Source organism: Gavialis gangeticus, unplaced genomic scaffold (genome assembly GCF_001723915.1).
Source record: "Gavialis gangeticus isolate Ggan-Ray unplaced genomic scaffold, GavGan_comp1, whole genome shotgun sequence".
In the NCBI taxonomy this organism is placed as follows: Eukaryota; Metazoa; Chordata; order Crocodylia; family Gavialidae; genus Gavialis; species Gavialis gangeticus.
The window spans coordinates 68,322,979-68,350,230 of NW_017729031.1; the positions used below are offsets into that span (position 1 = coordinate 68,322,979).

At 40.1% G+C, this 27,252-nt stretch overlaps 1 protein-coding gene across 1 annotated transcript in view; it reads left to right on the plus strand.

The window, feature by feature from the left end:
• ITGAV (integrin subunit alpha V) overlaps positions 1-27,252 on the plus strand; it is an 81,103-nt gene that overhangs the window by 19,915 nt on the left and 33,936 nt on the right. The window contains exons 3-16 of the mRNA XM_019522874.1: positions 8,418-8,509; positions 9,010-9,124; positions 10,675-10,736; positions 11,946-11,991; positions 13,712-13,837; positions 17,726-17,770; positions 17,983-18,026; positions 18,136-18,192; positions 20,434-20,486; positions 20,912-21,114; positions 23,444-23,635; positions 23,772-23,817; positions 25,534-25,641; positions 26,633-26,691. Coding sequence (XP_019378419.1) covers positions 8,418-8,509; positions 9,010-9,124; positions 10,675-10,736; positions 11,946-11,991; positions 13,712-13,837; positions 17,726-17,770; positions 17,983-18,026; positions 18,136-18,192; positions 20,434-20,486; positions 20,912-21,114; positions 23,444-23,635; positions 23,772-23,817; positions 25,534-25,641; positions 26,633-26,691 — 1,248 coding nt within the window. The remainder of the gene's footprint in view (positions 1-8,417; positions 8,510-9,009; positions 9,125-10,674; positions 10,737-11,945; positions 11,992-13,711; positions 13,838-17,725; positions 17,771-17,982; positions 18,027-18,135; positions 18,193-20,433; positions 20,487-20,911; positions 21,115-23,443; positions 23,636-23,771; positions 23,818-25,533; positions 25,642-26,632; positions 26,692-27,252) is intronic.

The window sequence follows — 27,252 nt, forward strand, 5'->3', positions numbered from 1 at the left end:
GGTTTCTGAAACATTTAATTCCCCACTATCAGAGCTGGAGGGGGCAGCAGAGGGATTCTGGATAAGTTGTTTTGGACTCTGTTTGGTGATGTTTGCCAGATAGTTAAAACCGGTGGAGAGGAAGTTGAAATGTATGTAATGTAATGGCTCACCATGACTTGGAAAAGAGTCATCACTGAGGGGGACTGTGCTCAGTGGGCAGTACTGTATATCTTATTCGGATGGGCTGCACTAGCCTAGTTTTATGGTAGGTTCCCATCAGCGTTTTTGCTTTATAGTTAAGGACCTACATACATTTTAGTGAGACTAAACAAGTTTTGCAGGTTGGTTGCAGCAGAAAAAGCAAGTTTCACAGCTAAAGCAAGTTTTCCAGGATATACTCCAGTGGCCACACCCAGGCCATCTGTAGGGGGTGGGAGTGAATTGGGGTGACCTCTCTAGCCTCCATGCTTTGGGTGCCCCCGTATAGGCCTATAGGCACCATATAGTGCCGTATAGGCCGCACCATGGGTGCCATGCACTGCTGCTGCCGAGAGCTGCCGACTCTAGCCACTTACCACCACCCCCTCCCCCCCGCTTCACTGGCTCTGGCTGCTTGCCGCCAGCCCCCCTGGGTCCCACACACCTCTAGGAACGGCTCTGGCCCCACCCTTTGGCACTGATTGGAGAGGCCCTGGCAGGTGAGGAGGGGCAAGGGGGAGGCTGCCATATTGTCTGCTGGATGCCCTTTATGTGGCCATACCCTTTGGTGCTTATTGGCACAGAGGCCCGGGGGGAAGGGACAAGGGGTGACTACCATCTTGTCTGCTGCCCTTTGTTCTGCTCCATCAGCCAGTGCCTTCTGCTCCATCCCCTCCCACCCAGGTGGGCTGCGAGGCTGGGCCATGGCAGCAATGACCTCTGGCTCCCACTGGGAGCCAGCATTTCATTTTTATAACTTTTTTTAAGTTGGTTTTGTGGACAATCCTGGATTTTGTGGCTGCTGCAAAACTGTGAATTGAGTAGACCCCTATTTATAGTCGCGCTCGGTGTTGGCTGTAGTTAATCAACTTCATGGTCGGTTTCTATTACTGAGCACATGCTGCTTTTAGCAGCAGTTCTAAGATAAGGCAGTGTGCTTAATGTGGTTTTCTTATATGCAAATGTAAGACCAGGGGGGTTTCCCCCCATGTTGACTGAGGGGAAAACCTTATAGTCTAGTAAATACAGTAAATCTGATAACTTCCTCTTTACTCCACAGGTTTACCTCCATCTTCTGCTTTAAGTGACCATTTTTATTTACGTAATAGCATAAAAGAAAAGTAATTGTTCTACCTAGCATTCAGCTTAAGCTTTATCTGCTTTCCCAAAGCTGAGAGGGGGTAATTGTGCCTGAAAGCTTGTGCATCATCTCTCTCAACTATATGGCAGGCCCATTAGAAAATATTACAGAACAAATCCTCTCCATATGTTACTTTGTATAGCATAACATCTGACAACGTGGGGGCTTTTGTTTTTATTCTAATATAAATTAAGATATAAAACAACTGTGACATGGAAATCCAATCCAGTCCACATCTGGTAGTTACTCTTTCAGAATAAAAAAGCAACTTTTAACCTGTCCAAAAATATAGGAAAAAATCCATGTAAATAAACCTTGTGGCCTTCCCCTGAAGTCAACAGACCAAAACTCTAAAGTAGAGAGCTAAGTGAGTAAATCTGGAAAACACCTTGAGATCCATTCTTCTGTTTAAATGAAAAAAAAAAATCACAGGGCTTGTCATAACTGCTACCAAAGTTCTGTGTCTCTGTGGTGGTGGGGAGGAGTTTGTTTTATTTTTCCTTAATTTGGGGATAATTAACATGCATGATGTCCTTAGAGAAAAATGGCTTAGTGAAAAGACGATACTTTAGTTCTAGTGTACTATAAATATGTCAAGGTCAGCCTGACACCTTTTCCTTAAAAAAACCCCAGACTTTAATTTTCTTTTAGGCAGCAAGGACAAGCCCATTAAGACAATTGCAGTAGCGCCAACAGGAGGGACATGCCTTTAATACAGCCAGAATTTAATAATGTGGGGCTTTAGTGAGATTAGTAATAGTTTCTACAGCATTGCTCATTTCCCTCTTATGTCTAAACTCTTTTGGACCTTACCAAAACCTTTAAAACAGTGCTTCATATTTTAAGTGGGTTTTCAAACGTAGGTATTACAAATTTTTCTATGTATAAATGTACATAGGTGTTACAGTTTTTCTGACTGCATCTACCAAATTACTTGTTGAATTAAAATGCACCCAATACAAGGACTATAGTACAGATGATAGCTGCCAATTCCACACTTGTCATTCAATCATGGGGTACAGTTGCATATAAATCAAGAATATTTTATGTAAGTAGTATATTTTATATATGTATATAAATATATATAAAAACAGACTTATGCTGTGGGTTCTTCCTTTGTTCCTCTATACCATCATCCTATTAAACATCATCTGACTACTTTATGCAATTTTTCCATTAGGAAAAAGACCTGACATGGCAGGTCATAGTTTCATAGTTTCTAGGGTCGGAAGGGACCTGAGCAGATCATCTAGTCCGGCCCCCTGCCATGGCAGGAAGAGCACTGGGGTCAAATGACCCCAGTAAGGTGGTCATCCAACCTCCTCTTAAAAACCCCCAGGGTGGGAGCCTGCACCACCTCACTTGGAAGCTGGTTCCAGACCCTAGCCACCCTGACCGTGAAGTAGCGCCTCCTGATGTCCAACTTAAACCTTCCCTCCACCAGCTTGTGACCATTGTTCCTGGTCACTCCTTGCGGCGCTCGGGGGAACAGGGACTCCCCCAGTGCCTGCTGATCCCCCCTAACCAGTTTATAACAGGCCACAAGATCCACAAGGTCAGTAGTGTTCAGTCTCAAAAAAAAGATAAAAATGCATCAGTTCTGGATGAACTAAGTCTCTGGGTATAAGTCTATGCAAATTACTATAGTTATGTTTATTTCAAGGTCAGTTTTTTCAGATTTGTTCCTCATTTCCATGTGCTCAGGGAAAGCAGGATCTGACATTAAGGAGGGGTAAAGAGGTTGCAGGAGGAAGAAGTTGTGGGGACACAGAAAGCAAAGGGGGTCACGTGACCCCCCAGATTTACTTTCCCTGTTGTAGCAGTGGGAGGTTGACAAATTCAAGACAGACCTCCAGTAATTAGATTCTGTACTTGGAAAACTTATATCAACTTTATACATTTTCATTTATAGACTCTAATTATTGGGGGGAGGGGGGAAATCATATAATTAGGGTTGTCCTATATTTGAGTAAATATGCTAGCTACAGACCAAGTAAAGAACTGTTGAAATAGATAAATATTATGAAGCTAAGTAATGCTACCAACATGGCTACATCAACACTGCAACACTAACAGAAAGTTATACTAAGATACAGTCCATTTTCTAAATTGAAAGCAATTCATACAAAGTAAAAGTAATAAATAGATTCAGTGGGGAGGCACAGGTAAAGTGGGTAACAATCAGTGTTGCCACCTGCTGGTTTTCGCCAGTCTCATAATGACTAGTATTTTTCCTATAACCCCAGAGGAGTCAGTTAAGAATAACACTAGAATCTCAGTGTTACGTTTTTTTCTAAATGAGTTTTTACCCTTCATGATTGTAGACAAAAGTTTGAAAGCATGAAGCTCAGTAATGAGTTTGGAATGCTTGTGGTGGGTAATCCAAAACATGGTTACACAGACATCCTCAGCAAAATGGTTTAGAGTCACTTACGAAGGAATCAATTTGTAAATTGAATTTAAGATAAGTATATACAGTCTACTCACTTATATGCAAACCAGAAAATTCACTTAGTTGCATAACAGCATCAATCCCATTGGTTGTCTCTTGCTTACATTATAACAAGTATTCCCTGCATATCAATTAAGTGCAGAAACCATTGAAGTCTGTACTACAATTTACTTTCATGTTAACTGTGTAATAATTGTAATTGTCAACACTGGAACTAATTGTACTCTGTTTCATGGAGCCAGAAACAGTGAGGGGTGAGCAGCTGTGAGACAGCTGCTCTTAGAAGCCCTAGAAATGATGGGAGTAGTCAACTGTGTGGCTGCTGTCTGCCCTTATTTTTAAGGCTTCCTACTGTTGCCATAAAATCTACTAATTCTTGTCATTATTGGCACAACCAGTACAACAGCACTGACCAAACTATACACAGTGCTTAAGTACACAGCGCTATCTACACTGTGTTGTAGTGTGGTGTGGCATGGTGTGATGCAGTGTGGTGTATCATGGCTTTTACCACTTTCAAGGCTTCTAGTAGTCAGTTTGGGAGCTCCCATTAGGCGTTTTAAAAATGATGACAAATTCCAATTTGCTAATACCACAGCACTGTGTACTGTTTATGTTAAGAGTGTATAAGTGTATATTTTCGGTGAGCACTTTCAGTCCTAAGAGTAGGTACTTACACGTAGTGCATTGTAATACACCTGCTCGTTCGTAAAGAAATAATGCCTTGTATTGATTTTTCTCATGTAAACTCTTGTGAACACAGATTCATGGGTTTGTGCCCTGTTTTGAATTGCAAATTGTGCATGCTTAAAAATCTGACTCTAATCTGGGCTCCCTTCCCCCTGCCCAAGCCTCCTGACAGCCATAACCAGTAGCTGAAGCAGGAGCAGTGTGGGTTCGTATTTCCTCATGCTGGGAACCAGGGCTGGGGGGAGGGAGTCCCCCGCACTGGTGACCTGGTGCAGGTCCCCCAAAGAGCTCAGACAGCAAGCTATGGGAAGACTCTTGTGGCAGGGAGGGCTCCTTTCCCCTACCTGCAGCCAGCAGCAGAAGCTCCCTCATTCACTACTTTTTGCTATGCTGGTGGGGAGGGGGTGGAAAAGGTGCCCCTCTGCCACAGGGGAACCTGGCCCAGCCCACAGCAACACCTGAGCTGGGATGCTGGGGGAGAGGGGGTGCCCAGAAAGAAGGGGGCTCCTTTTCCAACCCCCCCACCAGAGTTTCCGGCACAAGGAACTTGCACAGTTAGGGGAAAGGAACCTCCCTGCCAGTTGCCACCCCCCCAGCTACTTCTCCCCCCCGCAGTGATGCTGGGCTACAGTAGGTGGGCTCCTTTCCCCCAGCTGCAGGAAGCAGCATGAGTTCCCAACACCACTTTTCCCCACCCTGGAAACTTGGGGAGCGGAGGGGAGCATGGAGCACAGGCCCTGCCATGCCCCCACCAAGACCCAAGCTGGGAATCTAGGGGTGGGCCTTCCTTGCAGCGGGGCTTCTTTTCCTCCCCCCTGCAAGAGATCCCAGTGCTGCACAAAGTGGCAGTACTCACGCTGCCATTTCTGGCTGCAAGTTGGGGAAGGGAGGCCCCCTCCCCTGCCTCCCAGTTGTGAGGACCTCCCTACAGCTTGCTGCCTGGGTTGGGGGATGAGTCCGCACAGCAGGGGGGCTTCCCTCCATTTCTTCCCCCAGTTGCTGTTGACAGTTCCCAGCTGGTTGGGGGGACAGGGCTGGGGAGGGGGCACTCCAGCAGCATCCTGGGACACCAGTGGGAGCACCCCCTGCCTGCTGGCCTTGGCGAGCGCAGGTAGGCACCAAACCCTGCTCCCCATCAAACAGCACACATCTGTTCAATGGGCCATACTCTAACTTTAAGTACAACAGAGCACTTTCCACCAGGGGCTTTTTGAACCCCTGTACTTAGCCTTGAGTGAGGAGCCAATTTTTGTTTCCCCGTGAAATATGATGGCTTTGTTTACTAATGGAGATTAAGGCTTGGTTAATGAGAATTAATCCCTCATATTGAATGCTTGTGCATTTGTGCATTAACACTTCTAAGCATATGCAGAACAACAAATGACAATTTCTGTGCTCATGGAATATATCCCACATACATTGGTCTCTACCCTTGTCCTTTCCTAGTGGGGAAATACAAAGCTTCTCATTCTATATGGGCACCTGTTTTTTAGAAGTTTAGACTTGTATCCCCAAAAATACTCACTGCTGGCATAATTCTCCTATGTTGACTTCAGTGAGGAAGAGTTATGCAGAGGGATTTTGGTTTTGGTTTTTTGGCTGGGTTTTTAAAATCTATCAGTATATTATAATTTAGTCTAGTCCTAGTTATACCTGGGTGTCAATTTATCAGCAACTTACCTGGTAATTGAGGTATGACCACCCAAGGTAAAACTTTCTATAAAAAAGATTAAAGGTGCCACGCAGTTACTGCATCCAGCAAATTATTAAGAGAATTATATTAGATAAAGCACCTCTTTATCTAGTAGCAGAAGCGCTGCAGTCCCTTTGTGTTCCAGAGCTATCATATGAAAAGAAAGACACCCAGCTTGCTGTTGCAAGCCATGTAATGCTGTTGATCAGTTTGCATTAGTGATTTCCTAAGTTAGACTGGAACAGGAAATATAAAAAATAGGGCAGAGAGACTTATGCAGAATTCTGGAGAGAAATGTGACAAGGGAAATGAGTCTCACCTGACATTTCTGCACCCCATAGGCTCTTTGTTACTACCTCTGTTTAGGGGAACAGGATTATATTTGCTTTCCTAGGATCAGCGAAAATAGGATTGGAAGAGACCTCAGGAGGTCATCTAGTCCAGGCCCCTGTTCATGGCAGACTCAGTGTGCTGCTTGCTTCTTCTTGCAACCGGAGTACACTGCTGGCTCACCCTCACGTCCTTCTCTGTAGTACTGCAGCCTAGCCAGTCATTCTTCAGTCTGTATTTTTGCTTGCAGTTATTCTGTCTTAAGTCCAGGACTTTGCAGTTGTCCTTGGTTGGATTTTATCTGCTTGATTTTTGGACCATTTCTCCAGTATATTTGGGTCATTCTAGATCCTAGCTCTGCCCATCAATGTGTCTGTAACTCCACCCAACTTGGTGTCCCCTGCAAGGTTAACCATGCACTTAAATTTGCTAAGTGACACTTAGTAAGTGTGCACTCAGTCCCATCCGCCAAATAAATAAGCTCTGTAAATAAACAATTTGCATTCAGAGAATCTAACTAGCTCCACATCACAGATTTCTACTTTCAAAAGATCCTGACCCAAAAAGCTCTAAGTTATGTTAATACATACCAGAGAGGTGGTAAGGTGAATCCATAAGTTATTAACATCTAGATTAGTATTATATAGTATAAAATAATACAGATTTAATTGATCACATTACTTTTTATTGATCTTTTTATGCTGTAGAAATTAGAAAAATACAGTGCATTTCTTTGGCATTATGAACTCCTGTCTTCTGGTTTCTACATTGTGGTCAGAGATCAGACCCTGGGATCTCCAGCTGCTTGCTTGTTTTGGCTGCCTGTATAGAGCAAATTTGTTTTATTTGTCCTTTCCACAGGATTTCCCCAACAGGAAGTAATAATGTGCCTATAGAGCCAGAGATTTCCTTACAAGGTGTATAAAGTACAAGGAAGTTTTGATTCAAGTAATCACAAGTACTGAGTAATAGAACTGCTGATTCATAACAGTATTTTGCGGCGTGTGGTAGTGATATAACAGATAGTCAGCTGTGTGACTCTTTAAAGATAGAACAAATATTCAGTATTTTTACATCTTGTCTTAAACATTTCTCAGAGATTTCCTGTTGCCCTCAAAGGGTGTAGATCTTGAAATGGGAAAAACACTCATTGTTGTCAGTGAGATCAGGGTTCAGGCCCAGGGACGTTGCATGATATGCACTTATGCTAGATAATGTTCGCGTACAGTTGCTCCTTCTAAGCTCATCAATCAGCAGTTAGGTTTTAGGTAATATGATCCAAACTGTACTAAATTCAATGTGTTGTTTCAAATGGGCAACATCTCTTGCTTGGTTATTTATAGATGACATACCTTTACTTCTGCTTTGTTTCCAATCATTTCTGGCCAATCATTCATTGGCCAGCTTTGAATGTATTTGTTTTTGTTGTATTCTACTTCGAAACGTCAGCACTTGAAATAAATTCTGGTTCCAATGTAGTCTGTGGCAAAAACTCCCAGTAACTGATGTTATGGGAGGCCTCATTTTTAACTTAGAATTGGCAAAAGTTTTTGAAGGCCACAGCGTTGTTGGTCTCTCCTGTCAATCAAGAATCGTAAGCGAGGCACTTTGCTGTAGAGTTGAAGTGGACCAGATAATGTTCTGTAGGTGATATACTAAACTCTTTTGTGCTTTTTACAGTAATTAAACATTTTGTTTGTCCCGCCTATGCATTTGTTAAATAGCCATGAATAGTATTGATCTAAACATACCAGGAAAAAACACCCATATTTAAAGCTGTTTCTTTGAGAGAGAGGTATTCTCAAATATAAATAGTTTGTTCCTGCTTTTTACCTCTCTTCACATTAAAAAAGCTGACTCTAGCATGAGCACCATTACTTATGATCAGTTCCTGTGAAATAATGCTTTGTTTTTCATTGGGTTTTTTTCAGGTGATAGGTATTTTGCCCCTGATGACCCGCTCGAATTTAAGTCACACCAGTGGTTTGGTGCATCTGTGAGATCTAAAAATGATAAAATTCTGGTGAGTTTTGCTTTTCATGTTTTTCCAGAGAATATTGTAATAGAAACACTAGAGGGAGGCTTCCAGCAATTAAACTTAAAACAATTAAAGAGAACTTTACAAGTTCACTTGAGTTCCTTGTTAAGAGTCAGCTGGCTCTTGTTAAATGTTTCTAAGGGTAGTCTAGTATAATTCTTTATTAAATAAAAGTTTAAATGTTTCTGGAATTCTTATGGAAGCTTGTGAATATTCTTCTTTCAGAAAATGCTTTTAAAAAAAAATCCTGCCAATAGATTCTCCCCCCCTCCCAGAACTACTATTGTTACCTGCTGAGCTGCTTGGAAAATGCAAAATCAAATGAGGTTTTCTCTTAGTAATGACAATTGTGTAGATAGCATTTTGTTGATCTACCAGAATCTGTGCATGTCAGTCACTATTCCATGAGCATGATGAGAACCCTTAGGATCTACCCTTAGGCATTTTGAAGAGACATCTGTTTTCAAGACTGTTCTTTTCCCCAGGCTTGTGCCCCCTTGTACCACTGGAGAACTGAAATGAAACAAGAGCGAGAGCCTGTAGGAACTTGCTACCTTCATGATGGATCTAAAGCTGTTGAGTATGCTCCCTGCAGGTCAAGTATGTATAGAACTCTGTTTCATTCGTTGATTTGCTTTCTCTTAAGTTATAGCATGTTATGTGGCTGTCTAAAGAGGAATTTATTTAATGTATGTTCCCTCTTTCCATGATGTTTGGCTTCTAGCCTTGTGTAGCCTATGGGAAATGAGCCTGAACCCTAGATCTGAACACTCCTGGAGTTTACATATAGTTATTCAGCATGTGGATTCAAATTTCACAGGTCACCTCTTTCTTTATCACAGACAAAATTAAAACCTTGGGGTTTTAAAGGACCCAGGTAAGAAATTAACAGCTTGGAGATCACCTCAGCAAAATAAAAAGTGAGCACATTTTTCTGCTGAGATGTGAATGTTGGTTTATTGCATCCATAGTTCAGCTGGAGTACTATTATCCCAGTAATGATTTCAGCTTTTAAAAATCCTGTTGATGATTCTCATGATACCTGATTTGTTCCAGGGTAGAGCAAAGTATCTGGCAGTGACCTACTAAAGAGAATATCTGTGTAGCACATTATGTGTAGAAAATGAAGTTCATATCATGGTTCATTACTTCTGCAAAGCTGTGTAAAGTGATTAAAAGTAGCTGTAAACTCAGAAGGCAACATTTGCTTTTAAATGACCCCTGATTTTTTTTTTTGGTGGGGGGGGGGGGCGGTTGAATGCTCAACTGCCAAAATTACCAGCATTATTTTCAGGGTACTTTGCAACTACAAATTCTAGTTAGTTAGTAGGCTCTGGTACAGCTCAGGATAAAAACTGGATTCAAGATGTCTGAAATTGCACAGGGAAGCTCATTTTGAAAGCTGTTACCATATTTTTACTTAACTTCTGAATCACTGAGAATTCTGAAGTACATCACCGAGTACATTCCATCATCCTCTAATATAAAAAGGGCTTAAATAAGTTTGACTGCATATTTAACTAGTAAAACTATTATAGATAAGGGTCTGCCAATATTTCATTCCCAGAGATGTATATTTAGGGAATGAACTCAGCCATAAACATTATCTCTGGGCTGTGTCCTGGTATGCAAAGTATCAGCCAAGGAATGTTTATGGGTTTTTTTCATTTTCTTTTTTAAGATGTGCTTGAAATATTTTTTGTTGTATTGTTTTCTGTTGTTTTTTGCATCAGAAAAGAAACGTATATTATCTCTATATCTCTCTGATATTTCACCTTTAAATTTTACAAAAGCTCTTTTTTCCCCAGTGTCTTTGAAGTGTAATTCAAAAGAAACATTTACATCTATTAGGAAAAAACTAGAACCAATCTGAAATTAACTGCATTGTTATTCAAGTTGAGGGAGAGGACAGAATAAGTGTTGTCATATCAGAACATAGCATTAAACCACCTAATTAAAAGCCAGTTTTGACTGTTGTTGTTGCATGATAGATGTGTGAAAAAAGAAACAAAAACATCATCAAAAAGAAACCAAAACTGACATGGATTTCAGGTTTGACCTGATCCAGAAATTATCCAAAAATGCTTGACTAAACTGGATCATTAAAATTATGTTCTCGTTACAGTTTCTCTTTCTTTCTTTTTTTGTAGCAATTATTGATGCTGATGGACAGGGATTTTGTCAAGGAGGATTTAGCATTGACTTTACAAAGGTAGGTAACATGCTTAGCTATAGCCTATTTTGATGAGTTAGCAGACAGTTATATGTTACAGCAATTCCAACATGGACCTTATACTGGCAGTTGGGTCTGTTTTTAAAATATATATGCAAGCTTCCTAAAAGTCAAACTTAAAAAGCTAATCAGAAATAACTTAGGAAGAAACCAATATTATGGTGTGTAAGGATTGTATTGTTTGTGCGTCTCAAATGCAAAGTCAATCCAGGTGCAATGCCCTACCAATGTTACTGTGTTCTCAGTAGGTCTTTATGTCCCCAGGATATTTGTGCTGAGATGCTCCCATTGGTGTTCTGGAGGGAATCATGTGAAGGGAATTGGACAACTATTGGCTATATTTTGTTCTAATATAGAATATAGTAACTCCAAAGTGGGAAAGTTCTAATTGTAGTTAAAGTGAAGATCAGGATTCCATCCTATTTACAGAGTAAGTTAGTCTGCCTAAATGGACGAGTAACTTCAAATCCATATTGGAGGATTTTCTGCGAGGAGTTTAGGATAGAACAGAGGTAAAAACCCAACTCAACTGTGTAGTGATATGCCTTAAGGAATATTAAGCCTGAATCAATAAGGCATGTACACATATGCATAACCTTAAGCACATGAGTAGTCTCAGTGACTTAATATGCACATTTTTGCTGCATCGCGCCAATTCAGGAAACAAAAAATGTTTATAACTCATTCCTGTAGCTGATTTTAACAGTTCAGGGCAGAGGAGTGAGAAAAGTCCCGTTTACCTATGGAGAAAGCAGTTATGTAATTGACTTCTGGCAAAACTACCTTATAGGGTTTTGTTTCAACTATTTTATTGTCTTTCAGCTATGCATGTAGGAGGGTCTATTAAAATGCAATGATTCATTTGGTTCAGACTTTAGTCGGGTTACGTGTGGGTGGGGGGAGAAGGAGCAGAAAAGTTTATTCGTATAATGTTGCTAAACCTCTTGAACTTCAACAGGGTTTGCATATAATTCTTTCTTTTTCATTTTTAATAGACCCATGTAATCTCAGGTCTTAACTAGTGATATATTGTCAAAATATAATAATGTATTTGGGTCACTGCTGCTACAACAGCTGTCTAAGATCCAGCTCTATTTTTTATAATTATTATTATTATTATAGTCTCCTTTTATGTTCTTCAGATGCATTCATAATAAAGCTGCCTTTCTTTTTTTCTTTTGCCTTTAGGGAGACAGGGTACTTCTTGGAGGACCTGGAAGTTTTTATTGGCAAGGTGAGACAAACCATTGAAGTGACATAAGAGGCTAAGTTCTTTTGATCTCTCCCTTCCACTGCAACGCTTATGCTCACTTATCCACCAACTAGCGAACTTCCCAGGAATTGGGAAACTAGAAATATTCTTCCTTTGTCTTTCAAAATTTTTGCTGTGTAGTTAATGTAGCTTTAGAAAAAAATTATGTAAAAACCAGTAGAAAAAAAGTATCCTGGCCTTTTAACTATATTTGTGTTATTTTCAAGTTATTATTGCATGTTCCTAAATGACAGATGAGGATGCCTCAGGGAAGAATTTCCCTATTCACCCAAAATCTTAAGGGGGAGTTTTCCCCTTCATCTTTTGACACAGACATCTAATTTTTCAGTTGCAAAATTTTATGACCCCCAACAAGGAGAAGTACTTTTCATTACCATGGGAAACAAAGACATACTCTACCCCCTACATTTGTCTACTTTGCATATTTAAATACCTTTACTTCTATGTCATCACCTTCTTGTGGAAATTTTCACATACCTTCCAGTGGAACATCAGGCTAGAAGCACCCGCTTTTGAATGTAAAAGCCAATTGTTTGTTGCTACAGTGAATGGCTTTAAAGCACCCTCTTTGTATGAAAGGTGCTTTAAGCATACAAAGGTATGTTTATGAAAGGTATTATATGATCTAGGTGCCTGAGATGCTAGGTCCTTGACTTAGAGACAGAGACAGCATCTTTTCCAGTTGTATGTTTCTTTATATTTGTGCAAACCCTAAACAAATCTGAATTATTAAAAATATTTTGCAGCCACAGCTGCTGCTTGTCCAGTGACACCTGAAATGTGCTCCATGAAGATATGAAAATATTTTTACAAAAACACAAAAAAGCCCTAAATTAGTTCTGAATGTAACAATGAATTTAAGGATAAATCTAAAAAAATAAAACTGCCCTAAACTTGTCATTTCTTCCATATGTTTTGACCTAAATTCTGAAATGCTGGAAGTATATTGTCTCTTCCTTATATACCGGTCCTGTGGATGTGTGCTATATAAAGCATGTGCTGCTTCCATATAACTGTGTTTGTTCTTAAAGTCTTAGCTTAGTGTTTGAGAAGAATGTAATCAAGTCACCATCTAGTGGCTATAGAACTAAAAATAAAGAAGATAGTAATATTTTATGATTCTCCTGTTAGCCTCCTGTTTGTTTCTCATATAAGGCTTTAATATTGTGATGCTCAGACAAAGGTAATGCTCCAGTTCTTCAAAGGCATAAGAACATACTAACTTTCAAATATTGGAGTGTCCCACTGAAGTCACCAAGTACATCCAGTGGTGGCAATAGTGGGGGAGGGAAGAGTGGCGCAAACTAGCAGCAGCTCTGCTTCTGGCCTGGCCACCACTGATTCACCAGCAGCACAGCCATTGATGCTGCCTTGTGTGTGGATGCTGCCCAGGGAGCTCAAGTGCCCAGTGAATGCCTTTGAGTGGTGATATATTTCTTTGTTCAGCAGGACTGTTTGAATGCTTAAAATTAAATAGAAACACATATCTTTGCAGGATTAGGATATGTATGCTTTATGTCTCTTAATGGATACTATTAGTGAGCTCTGATAGCTTTCCCCTTTTGTTTAGGGATACGTCTATTGGTTTAGAATGAAACGTTTTCTAGTCAAATCCCATTACTCACAGAAAGATTACCAGAGACCATGTCTATTTGCTTAAATGTATTTTCTTTCTCCCCAGGTCAACTCATTTCTGACAGGGTGGCAGAGATTGTGGCTAAATACAGCTCCAAAATTTACAGTATAAAATATGAAGACCAGTTAGCAACCCGGGCAGCAAGTGCTACTTTTGATGACAGCTACTTGGGTGAGTAGTTTGGGGATGGATATATATAATTAATATCAATCTTTTAGGCATATTCAATGGATCAGACTCTGAGCCACTGTGCAAAATTAATAGCAAAAACAAGAAACCACACACAGAACTGACAATGAGTTCAACAGGAGCAGATTTTAACCCCTATTAAAGTTGATAAAGCAACTGATAGAATCATTCCTACCTGTTAAATTGCTTGTGTATTTACAAAAAATTTAATGGGTTTAATATTGGCTATAGGAAGTGACTTATCAACTAATCTTGAGGTCAGTAAGGAAATCTATGCCTATTAGGTAACATAAAAATCTTTTGCTTTTGTATTTGTTTCAATGTGTTTAATTGCTTTTTTCAGTGACTTGATTAAATTTGTTTTTGAAAAATTTGTGATCATAAATATCAGTGAAATGACACTATTTATTAGTGCAGTCCACATACCCCCCCCCCCCCACACTTTGGTTTCAGTGACATCACAGCAGTTATTTTTACAGGACACAGAAAATCCCCTAATCACCTGTAAGGATGAGAAAAGTTAAACGATTAATTGTTTATAACTGACAAGACCAGTGATAACTGGTTAGCTTACCAGTTATTGTGTGGGGTGGGGTGGAGCACAGTCTGGCAGGGAAAGAGGGGAAGGGAAGTCACACATGTTCCTGTGCTCCAATGGCAATAAGAAGACAGCAGAGCAGGCAGAATGGAGGGAGGAGGAGCACAGGTGACTAGTACCCATAGTCTATGAGGTTAAAGATGAAAATAGCAGGCAGCCTAATGGCTCATCAGTTAAGCAGTTAACTGCTCATTCACAGATGCTCCCTCCCTCATGGGGAGGGGCTTCACCTGAGCTATATTGTCTGGCTGGGCTTGCCATTGCTGCCTTCCCATTCTGTCAAAGGGCCCTGGAAACATCTTCCAGCACCAGCTGTGTCCAAGATGCTGTGTTTTCTGTTAACCATTGTAATTAGAGAAAGCTAAATGGATAATTTTTTTAACAATATTTACATCCCTAATTGCCCATTTTAATTTTTACTAAAATTTTAAATTGCAAAAGTGAAGGAACAAGACTCATTCCATCTCTACAGGACAATCTAATTTAAATCCATCTGGCATGGAATCATAGGGCACCTATACATGTGCCTGAGGCCTGCTCCACCATGCTCTAATTAGATTAACCGAGTCTGCTGGAAAGTGCTAATTAGGATTCTCCAACAGCCTTGGCATCACATGTACTCAGTGTCCCTGTGCTTCAAAATCACAGTGGGGCACATTAGTTAAAGCTCTTTGAATGAGCTTTAGTTAAAGCGTCCCTATCACCTTTTTGAAGCGCAGGAGGCTGAACACACAAGATGCTGTGGACACTTTAATTTAGAGCAGCTCCTGAGCACCCTTGCCCCCCCTTCCCCCAAACCAGAGCATGTAAAGATGCCCATACTTGCTTGTTCTAATCAAAGGATCTTTTTACTACTGTGCACTGCAAGTGCTGGTTCAAATTGTATTAATTTCTTGTATTCTTCAAAACTCAGCCTCTTCAATGAACTTCAAAAAAAGAGAAAAGCGAAAAAAAGACCTTTCTAAGTAGATCTTGGTACTATGGAAGCAGAGGGTGGTTTCAGTGTGTGACCCCAACCTGACTTAAAATAGATAAGCAAGCAAAATGGCTAGGTTTTGCAATATTTGATAAGCTAAAACATTAAGAGTGTAATGTTTAAATGCACTGAAGCATTGTAGTATTCAGTGTATAGTGAATAAGGAGGAATTGTTGCTTAGAAACATATGCTGAAATCCTAATGACAGAATAATTTTAAGGAGTTTTTTTTATCTCTGGTCAGGATCCTCATTGCTTTCAGTGTGAGCTCTGTATTCCAAGAAGGGGTACAATCTAGATCTCACCTTCTTACTGCATATGCAAACAACTGAAGATTAAGGGCTTGCTTCAGGTGCATTTTTATACTGTTTACACACAAACTACTTATGAGATTTCTTTAAAGTATGAACATGTCCAGAACCAGACCAGTTAATTCTGTAAAAATATATTAAAATATATGTTCCTGTTACTGCTTCAGAAAGTTATCAAGGAGTACTGCATGTTTTAACATTCCAGTAAAACCTTTATCTAAAAAGGAACTGCCCTCTTACGCTTTTATACTAAAATTTAGCCAGATTATCTTTTTCATACTGTGTTGCTAGTGCTAACTGAATTATAATTTCTGCTCATTCCCCTTCCCATGTTAAGCAGGGTAGCAGTTTTGTAGCTGCAGTACCTTTAAAGAAACAAGTATCACTTTTCAGGAAGTGACTTTGGTGTTATAGCTTACTGTTTACTGTGTAACTAACTGTACTGAACTAATGGCCTTATACTGTGGTTGAGAGAGTAAGGAATTTATTATTCTGGGAAGTAAGTTCTCAAAAAAAAACATCCTGAAGTCTCAAAGTCATTAAAGAATCCCAGGGGTTTCTTTTCCCAGAAGTAGATGGAAAGTACAGGACAGTGCAAGTATAGTGTCCTAGGAAAGACAAGGAGAATTTTGCTGTGTTGCCCAAGTCGAGCAGAGTGACTGAGGAGCCAAGATTTCTTGATTTACACTCTCTTGACTTCAGCAACAACTAGGTGAACCTGGGAAAGGCCCATGGGCCTCTCTTTTTCTAGCTGTGAAATTGTTATTCTGTCCATCTTCTTTAAATGTTAGTAAAGCTCATTAAGAGTATTTTACTACCACCTTCTGAATCCACACAGAACTAAATTACCTGTTAAATCATTTGACTGTTATTTGATCTTTTCTTCCAAGAATCAGGTTAAGTATTCACACCTCAAATTGGGCTCTTTCTGCAGTTATACAGTTTTTATTCTGAACTCACAACTGTGCTCCTTTACTGACTTCAGGAAAATCCTCATCTGCTGAGTCTAAAACTGGGATAATTCTATATTCTGCTACTGTTTCAGATATGAACTTTTTGCATTGTTACTAGTAACCCCTGCATGACTTCTTTGACCACTTAATAGCTTTGTCATGAATTCAGGAAGAGATTCCATTAGAAAAAAGTCCAAATCGCCTCTAAATTGTGGAATACTGGAAAGTTCAGACCTAGATTCAAATACAGTAAAAGCTTTATCTGGCATGAATGAGGTAAGGAGGGTGCCAGTTTTCTAAAAATTTCAGTTATCTGAGAGTTGTACCTATCAAGGAAGAGAGGAGTGCAGTGTGGCCACCCCCACCAGGCAGAGCCCAGAGCTGCCCTGGCCCCAACCTGCAGCGGCAACCTCCCCATCTCCATGCAGATCCCTTTCCCCCACAAACTTTCCCGTTGGGGGGGGTAAGGGGAGGTGCATGCATGCATGGGTGCACATGCACGCTCAGCACCCCCCCCCCGAATTTTTTTTTCTCCTGCCACCTATGTGGGTATCAACTAGAAGAGCTCCCAGCAGCTCCTCTATCTGCAGCATCATTAACTAATGTAAACAACAGAAATACTTGATGCACATGTTGGATAGACTTGGCAAAGATTCCAGTTGCTAAAGTATTGGGGGATATTGGAAATTCTGGTTAAATGCCAGTTAACAGTTTTTACTGCATATCAATTCTGGACTGTCTCTAGGAGCTATAAGCTCATTTGAAGGTGGGCATTCTAGTCTCAAACTAGTAGATTTGATGTGTCAAAATAAGCTTACACATTTTCACTGAAATTGACACATCTCTGATACATTTTGACTGTTTCCTTTTTTTTAAGTACTGCTAGCATAATCATCTATAGGCATTGCTGGTTACTATACGTTGAGGTCATGCAGGGGTGCTGTGGAATCTTTATGATAAATTTTAAGAAATGACAAAAAGAAGAATGGATACACTTACAGTGACTTTCTATTCTGCTATTTTTGTCGATCAGGTTATTCGGTGGCTGTTGGAGATTTCAACGGTGATGGGATAGACGGTATGGCTCTCATTTGTATTTTGTTGATGGGTAATGTTAATGTATTCAGCATGAATCGGGCTTCAAATAATATTAATACAAACGCATACAATATGTTATGTATAACACTTGGAATGAATAGCTAGATTCGGGCAAAGAAAGCCAGCTTGAGCCATCATCCCATGTTTAAATGGAATCTGAACGTTACACAGTTATACTCCCTTATGTTGCAGATTTCGTATCTGGGGTCCCAAGGGCAGCAAGAACTCAAGGCATGGTAGGAAATTCTAAATATTAAACATGAAAATAACTTGGGATAAGTAATAATAAAAGGAACCAGTCAAAATCTAAGAAATATTAATTCCCTGACTATTTTTCCTTTGTAGGTGTCTATTTACAATGGGGAAAACATGTCTTTCTTGTACAATTTTACTGGAGAGCAGGTATGTAATTCTTTGATAGCTATGACATGGGTGGGGAGAGAGCAATTGTAAAAAATAAAATAAGTAAACCAGGGCATTATGTTGATTGCTTGAAGAGATGTGTTATGGTTAGAGACCTACCTAATTCGTTGGGGGCTGCCCCCTGGTTTCATGGGCAGAACATGGGCTTGGGCAGCCATTTCATGGGTAGAGCAAGGCGGCCTCTCCCATACCTTTGGCCAAGGGGCCCCATGGCCTTGCCCCTCATCACTAATTGGCTGAGAGGACTGCCAGTCACGTGGCCCCATCCCTTACCAGTAATTGGCTGCAAGGCTATTTATTGTGGAGCCTCACCCCTCACCACCGGGTGGAGATGGGTGGGGAATGACAGGCAGTCTTCACAGCCAATCAGCAGCAAGGGGCAGTGAGGGAGTGGCAGCCATCTTGCTGGCAGTCCTTCAAGCAGGCAGCTCCCCACCCCCACCCCAGCGTGCTCCAGCAGGATGCTAGGAACTGCTTGCTCCCTCTGGGGACCAGCATTTTATTTTTGGTAAGGTTTTTTTTCCCTGGTGTATTTCATGGATATTGCCTGGATTTTGCAGAATCTGTGAAATCGTGAATTTGGTAGGTCCCTAATTATCATATTAGTTCATATGCTAAAGGTAAGTGCCACAGGGTCTATGTGAGTGCTGAGTACTGCAATATAGTGCAAGTTCAAGCATAATGAATGCTAAGTACTGCAACATAAGTGTCTCACAGGGTTTGGAATCAGTTCCATGAGTTCCCTTTATTATGATACCACTCAGACATTATCGTCACTGAAACCCTTATCAAAACTTCTGGAGTCCTTGCACTAGAGTTGTACAATTGTGATTTCACATTGAGGCTCTGGAGACTGTTGAGTGTTTCCCATACTTCAGCAGCCGTGTCTCATAGAAAGCTGACATAGATGAAGAATTTCAGCATCACCTCAAATGTGTCAGCGCAGCCTTTGGACTCCTGAGGAAATGGGTGTCAAAGATCGCAATGTCAGATCCAAAACCAAGCTTATGGTTTATCAAGCAGTTGTGATCCCTACTTTACTGTATGGAGCTGAAATGTTGACAGCATACAGGAGACCCCTCAAGTCACTGGCGCAGTACCATCAATGCTGGAAAAACCTTTGAATCCAGTGGCAAGAGAGACACACCAACATTAGCATCCTCTCACAAGCAAATAGTACAGTCAAGTTGCATCTTACGCATATTTAACTTAGGCAAATTCAGCTATACGCGCCTGGCTGCTGGGGCTGGCTGCCGGGTGCTGGCCAGGGCACGGCGTGTAGTGCGATGCCGCGTGGTACTGCCTGCACGAGCCTGCACATGCTGGCATAGCTGGGGGGCGGCAGCTCGCTCACACTCAGCTGGCTGCCCTGGGGGGACGAGGTGGCAGAGGAGGAGAGGAGCGAGGAGTGTGGCGGGAAGGGCAATTTCAACTATATGTGATTTTTCGCCTTATGCGCTGACTTCAGCACATAACCCCTGCGTAAGATGCGACTCAACTGTACAAGCATCGAGGCGATGATCATCCGCCATCAACTTTACTGGGTCAGTCGCATCTTCCGGATGTCTGACTCCAGACTCCTGAAACAAGTTTTATTCTTCCTGCTCAGTAGAGGTATACTTGAGGAGGGCAGAGAAGCACGTCAAGGATGTTCTGAAAGCCAACTTGAAAAAATGCAACATCCATGTCAACTCATGGGAGTTGGCTTCAGATGAAGCAAAAATCTGCTGCAGGGATCTCAGTACTTTGAAACCTTACGATGACAACAGGGGACAAAAAAGTGGGAGCAGCAAAAACAGCATGCCATGGACTGAATCAAGAAACCAAAGTCACCCACCCCACATGAAAACACTTGCCTAAGTTGCAACGGAGTCTGTCGATCCTGGATCGGCCTAGTCAGCCATTTTCAGACCCACAGGGAAGACCGTCATCTTTGACTGCAAGGGATAGCTGAAGAGGAAGAAGAAGATACTATTGTGTTAACACTGATTGGTTAAAGAAGAATGAACTGCTGAATTTTACTAATGGGGGAAAGAGATGTCGTCTGTTCTGTGTATTTTTATGAAAACACGTTTTTTTTTTAACAGAGAAGAGGAATGAAAAAATAATGGTAACAATGTAATTGAAACATATGTACCCAAGATGACACTGATATGTACATTTCCTAATCAAAATATTTGGATCAAAGGAAAAGCTTTTGTCTTTAATCTTGTTTTGCAGATGGCTGCCTATTTTGGATATTCTGTAGCTGCCACTGATATTAATGGGGATAAGTAAGCATTGTTTCCTTCTTCCTCTACTTCCAATTTTTTCTAGGAAAGTGTTTGTTTCTGTGTTAAAATTTTTGAAAAACAAAATTATCAGTCTTTGACAGAATGTTTCCCGTAACTTCTCATTTCTCTCCCTCCTTGGCTTCTTTATTAAGAGCTATTGGTACAGCACACCATCTTCAGCACTCAATATTGGCTTTTTACAGTTTGCTATAAAACTTTATCTGCACTGGTCAAAGAGTATACATGTGCTTTGTTCATCTCTAAACGCCTTTAAATTATAACTGAATCGTAAAGGCAAAACTGAAATACGCATCCTAACAGTGACTTTGCAATTGTATGTCTAAGGCTGATGGAGAATGTGGTAGGGTCGAGCCTGATGTTTGTTATAGTTTTTTTTACTTGTTTTTTGTTTATTTTTAATACAGTTACATAGATTTGTTCATTGGAGCCCCTCTATTTATGGATCGTGGTTCTGATGGCAAACTTCAAGAGGTGGGTCAGGTCTCCATTTGTCTTCAGCTTCCCTCTGGAGGTTTTCAGATCACAAAACTGAATGGAATTGAGATCTTTGCAAGGTTCAGCAGCTCTATTGCACCTTTGGGGGACCTAGACCAAGATGGCTTCAATGGTAAGACACCAGTATTATGTCCATAGAGTAAATCTGGGCAGGAAGATGGAAGAAAATACTGCATACACACATTAGTCTTTTTAGCTGTGAATGAGTGTTGGACAATTGGATGTCTTCAATGTCTATATGCTAATCCCAAGAATGGGAATTGCAAGTACATCAAGCAGAGGCTATACAAGTTCAGTTGCTGCATCCTGGTTTACATCAGATGCTCTGTTTAACTTCTGGGGCATTTTTTCAGGAATAAATTTATCATGTATGCCCTTCCAACAGTAATTTAGAAGGATATCTCTGGCAGAGCTTTGGTACTTCCCTTTTATTCAAAAAAATCTTTTTGAAGTACCAGGTATAGAAAATCAAAGATGACCTGGATGAAGTACATTTTATTGGTTAAGAATTTTTCAGTAAAAGGAGTTTTCATCTGAAATACTAATTCATCAAACCTGAAACGTTTTATGAAAAAAGTCTCCGCTTGAATGAATCGCTGCAACATGTCAAACCAGGTGACCTAAGAGCTGAGCATCATGGGGATCTGGATAATGTACAGTATCTGGTTCTGGTGCCAAGCCTGGTGTGCAGCTGGAGTAGGTGGAAGCCTTTGCATAATAATCTGGTTGGTTTTGGTTAGTAGCCCAGGAACAGACAACAATCTGACAGTGTCAGGCAGTATCTGTAAGACATCCTAAACAGATTTTTTTTGTTTATTTTGAAAAGTTTATTTCCAAAACCAAGTATCCTGGGATTTCAATTATGCAAAAAAAAAAAAAAATTCTTTTACTTTAGTCCCAATTCTTTATGAAACATTTTCTAAAAACAAAGTCATTTTTTGGTAAAAACAGAGATTTGGTTTCTTGCCTAGCCTTAGTATGTTAATTCTTCATGAAACCATTGGAGATTGGATACAATCTGCAACCTTTTACTTTTTTCCATCATTATAGTTTAGAAACAGTCATAATAGAACATAAATTAAGAAATACAGCAAGATCTAAAAAACATGACTAAGGTAATTTTCCCCATGAAATTCTTCTTGGGTACCAGAGGAAAAATTGGCTTGAAACCAATATTAACATGAACTTTACAATGTATTTTCATAAATAAGGGTTAAGGTATAGGTTTTAAATGGGTATGTGTTTTGCTGCCCAAGATATTCTACACCAGTGAGTTCAGAAACATTTTTTGGATTGCAGACATTTATATACAAGTTTAATTACACATTAGTAAGGTAAAAGCTGAGAAGTCTTGCAGAATGCGGTTATCAGATGAGATGACACAAATGGTATTTTCTGCTCTATTTATGATTCACAGATAGATTTTGTGGTCATATTTTTTTAATGTCATTTACTTTATTGGCTAAAAAGTAACAGTAAAGTCTTAATTTTTTAACTTAGTTGTGTTTTTATAGGATCATAGAAATCATTTTAATTATTTGCTTTTTTAGTTCTGTTTCATCCTGTGATGGTTAAAATTAATCAGGAATGGGATAGAGCTGAAATCTCTGCTGCTTTGCTCAGAATAACACAGATGATTCTTAAGGTCGTTTAAGATGATGCTGCTGTTTTAAAGCTATGAAGCTTTCTGCAAATTTGCATGGAATTATGTAATATCTGTTGTGTTGTTTTTTAAAATATAAATGCTTTCATTCAAAAACAGTGGAGTTCTTGAACCAGTTGGGGAGCATTAAATGTTGATTGTATATGCACTTTGAAAGCTCACTTTTTAAAAGTATTCCCTGGAAGGTATCTGATTAGTATTTTGTTTTGTTTTATCATTCACTGCTAATACAAGTGCTCTCCAATTTAAGACTCGTGAAATGGAGCATAATTGTATTAATTTAACATTGAGCCTGTGGCGTATTGACAGGCTTTCAGTAGTATATTTTGGGCTCTAACATTTTCTCTTGTATTACTCTGGTTTAAGTCCACTAGAGCTATTTGTAAATATCACAACCTCTCAATAAGTGTGAACGTATTAATGAAACAGGCAGATAATCCCATTTCATTTGGGAACTTGTTTCCAGTAGAGTCCAGTATTGGGAGTTTAAAACGTTTCCCTAAAACACTAAAAATGCATATGAATAGGCTGTGCTAGGTCTGCAGTTACTCAAGCAGCTCAGTTCATTTTTGGGTCATTCTAGACAATCCCAGCATTTTACAGGTTTTATTAAACCAAGAAGGTGTTAATTAAACCTTTTCAGAGCACAAATTATGTGCTGAAACATCATGCACTGCGACTTGTTATTGCATATCTGCTAAGAATTGTTTAACACCAGGACAAAGTTCTCTTTGTTTTATATATGGGGATGCTGAGACTATTCCTTTTTTATTCACAGATCTTGCAGTTGCTGCTCCTTATGGTGGAGAGGACAAGAGAGGTTTTGTTTATATCTACAATGGAAGAGCAACTGGTTTGAATACAGTGCCATCTCAGATCCTTGAAGGACAGTGGGCAGCCCGTAACATGCCACCAAGTTTTGGGTACTCATTAAAAGGAGCTACTGATGTGGACAAAAATGGATATCCAGGTGCTTTTTTCTATTTATGACTTTTTTGTATTTATGACTTTAAATCACATTATGGTGATTGTTCTAATCACAAATATCTCGCCTAGTGACCAGCAGCAGTACTGCTCCTAAACACAGATTTCTCTTTTGTTTCTAGATTTGATTGTTGGAGCATTTGGTGTTGACACAGCTGTTTTGTACAGGTGGGTACAGAACACACATTCTTAGTTAAGTTCAGTCATGGGAAATGCTCAGTGGTATTCATCATTTACAATGGGTTTGTCCAGTTTTTGAATGTTCAGGGGCAGCATGCCACACAGGTCATGGGTCCTTGAACTGCCCATTGCTGGGAACAGGACAGACCCCACAGCAGCATCCCTGCTTCCCAGAAAAATCGTCCTGGAGTTTGATTTACACCCAAGCCTCTCTCGGCATGAAGTGTCTAATCTCCAACCTGGTTTGCCCAGACGTAAGCGAGCTGTTAAAAACCCACTGGTTCGCCGACCCACAGGATTCCATCAATTTACTAAGGCATTTCTCCCTTGGTTGGGGGTAGCTAAATTAAAAAGGACTATTTTAAACATTTTAGGAGTTATGAAGGAATTTTTTAATGCCAGCACCGATGCTTTAGGAGCTCTCAATGATAAAATCACCCAGATAGGGCAGATGGCTACCAAAAACCGTATGGCTTTGGATTATCTCCTAGCCGCCCAAGAAGGGGTATGTGCGGTTGTAAACCATACTTGCTGCACCTGGATCGATCAGCACCAACAAGTGGAAAAAGACCTCTGCATCTTTAGGAAACAGTTGCAGGTGATCCATTCAGTTGCAGAGGAGAAACCCTTCAATTGGTGGGGGTGGCTACCAGATGTAGGGGAACGGTGGAAATCCCTGCTCAAATGGTGTATTCTAAGTTTTTATTATGCATTTTTGCCATTTTCATTATTATCCAAATGACTCTGTGTTGCTTACGTTGCTGTTTATCAAAAACTGCCCAGAGTGTTTCTAGGCTCTCCAAGACCAAGCTGCAAATGATGGTGCTCAGGGAGGTGGCCTATAAGTGTGAACGACAAAAAAATGTCCAAGGCTTTATGAATATAGAGGTGTAAGCACAAGCGCTTACAAGGGGGGGAATGATGAGGAATGGAAAAGTACTGAAAGGAGTGTATACGTGTTGGGACAGGATGGGAGATATGGGTGAAGGCCGAGCAGGAACAACACGGTGGCCTTCAGGATAAGCCCCAGAATTCCCAGCCCCCAAAGCAACAGGAGCAGTGAGGGGAGTGGCACCTGGGTGGGACCCCACAGGCTGCACATTAACTCCTTATTGACCAGATATCGCCCACAGGCCCCAGTTGAACAGCCCTAATTTACATAATAAAATAATAGCAAGAGAGGCTGAAATTCTGTATTGAAGAATGATGTAGATAAGATGGTTGCCTTGTTCTTTTTTTACTATGTAAATGGGTAGTTCTTAATCTGTTAGTCACCTCTGCTAAATGAATTCAGACCTGAGATAAGATACAGAGCTTCTTTCATGGCTTCCCTTGAGTGGCACTCTCCAGATGTCAACATATATAGAAAGCTACTGCTTTCTAAAAAGAACAGCTCCATTCTCATCCTTGAAAATGTTTCTGCCCCCTGTTAATTTTAGGGGAGCTTTTCATAGACTTTATTTAGCTGTGCAGGAGAATAAGGTCCCCTTTTATACTTTTGCTCAGATTGTGACATTGACTAAGAAGGAAGCACAGAGGCTGTTCCTACTTTTCTTTAATTGCGTTTCTTTTCTTTCTCTCATCCCACCCTCTCTTTTTAGCTTTGTTAAATACTGTCTAGCAGATAGCTTTCCCTGTATGAAGGAGTCTGTGATACACTGTTGTGAGTTGTGTTCACACTAATATGTTTTGCTTTCCTTACAGGGCTAGACCAGTTATAAGTGTGCATACTTCTCTAGAAGTTACCCCAACCATTCTAAATCCAGAAAGCAAAACCTGTCAACTGTCAGAGTCTGGTCCAAAAGTTTCCTGGTAAGCTACTTGTTTTTACTTAAACTTTCTTTCTGATCAGGTAGGAAGGTATAATCAACTTATTAAATAAATAAATATTGCCTCAATATCTTGACAAAGAACAGTAAGCACACTTAGGACAAATCTAAAACCCACAGAAGCAATTGGAATGGTTGCTTTTGACTTCAGTGGTTTGTAGATCTGACATTTGCTTTATACCTTTGATGCGTAGATTGCAAATTCATATTGGACAAAATAAGATATCCCCAAGTAAATTGTTTCACAGCTGAACATCTGTATGTCAAAATGCAGAGTTCTCTTTTACTTTTAGAGGTGACACCAAGAGTGAAGGGAGTAAATGAATGATTAATCACTAGCAAGTCTTCAGCATGTACTTCTATTATTGATACCACTGAGTTAATTTAACTGTTCAGCAACATAAGAGACCATGTGGCTTATACTTTGGTCACTTTACAAACTAGCTACTTCAGTTTTGCTTTTATATCTCAGTCTTTGACTGCTGGCTCCCCCCACCCTCAGTCCTCTGACTTCAATTCTGGGCTTGTCCTTAGCATAATTTGCCAGGGATTCTTACCGCAGTGCTTTTACAATGAGGTCAGGAACCCAAATTCGACTTTATTTCTGGCCTAATCGACTATTTGAAATCCAGTCTTCACCCTTATGCTAATGTAGGCTCAAATAATACATATTTAGCATCACTGTACATCTTTAATTTCTGAATTATGATAGTGGGGAGGCATCTGATTGTCAAAGACAGCTCTAAGTATAGAAGTACTATTCCATAATCCTGTTGAAGACCCTATGATAGAGTTTGAAATGATGAGGTTTACTTCCTACACTTGAAGATTACTGAATAGTTCAGTGTTTTAGTTATTCCCAACACTTGAAAGCTTACTCTTAAACTTCTCAAAGAGTAAAAAAACCCCCATATCTTCTGAAATCTCAATTTTAATATGATTGCTTTTTAATTCTTTTTTGTTTTCCTAAACAGTTTCAAAGTGAAATTCTGCTTAAAAGCTGATGGCAAAGGAAAGCTCCCCAGTAAGCTCAGTAAGTTCTCCTATTAAAAAAAGTTTTCAAATTGTCAGCAAACATTAATCCTGGCCTTAATTGTTTTTTGCTTACTGAAATTTGCTCTTCAGTTACAAACTTAATCTGCTAATGCTGAGTCCACCTTCTACCACCAATCAGGTCAAGGGGACCTGAGGCTTCAGCTGACCAACAAATTTGAGCTTGTGTTAAAACTGAAGTATGTTAAATCCCATTTAGGACAATACGATTTAAGCATATGCAGGTGCTTCGCTTAGTCAGAATTGAGACCATTTGGTCTCCTGCAGGTCAAGATCAGGAATTTGGAATTTTACAAAAAAGTTATCTAAGGCCTCAGGCAGACTTTAATTAAGTATAGGATGGTGTCTAAGGAATTTAATTTTACCTCAGATCTGCAGAATTGCACATTCTGCCATGCCTGATGTTCAGTGAGCACACATGCCTATAGGTGCACGGTCATAAACATGCACACACACTTGCATGCACATACACACATGTATGTATCCGTATATATTTAAAGCTTATCTAAAGTGTGTGTATATATGTGTGTATGTGTATCTA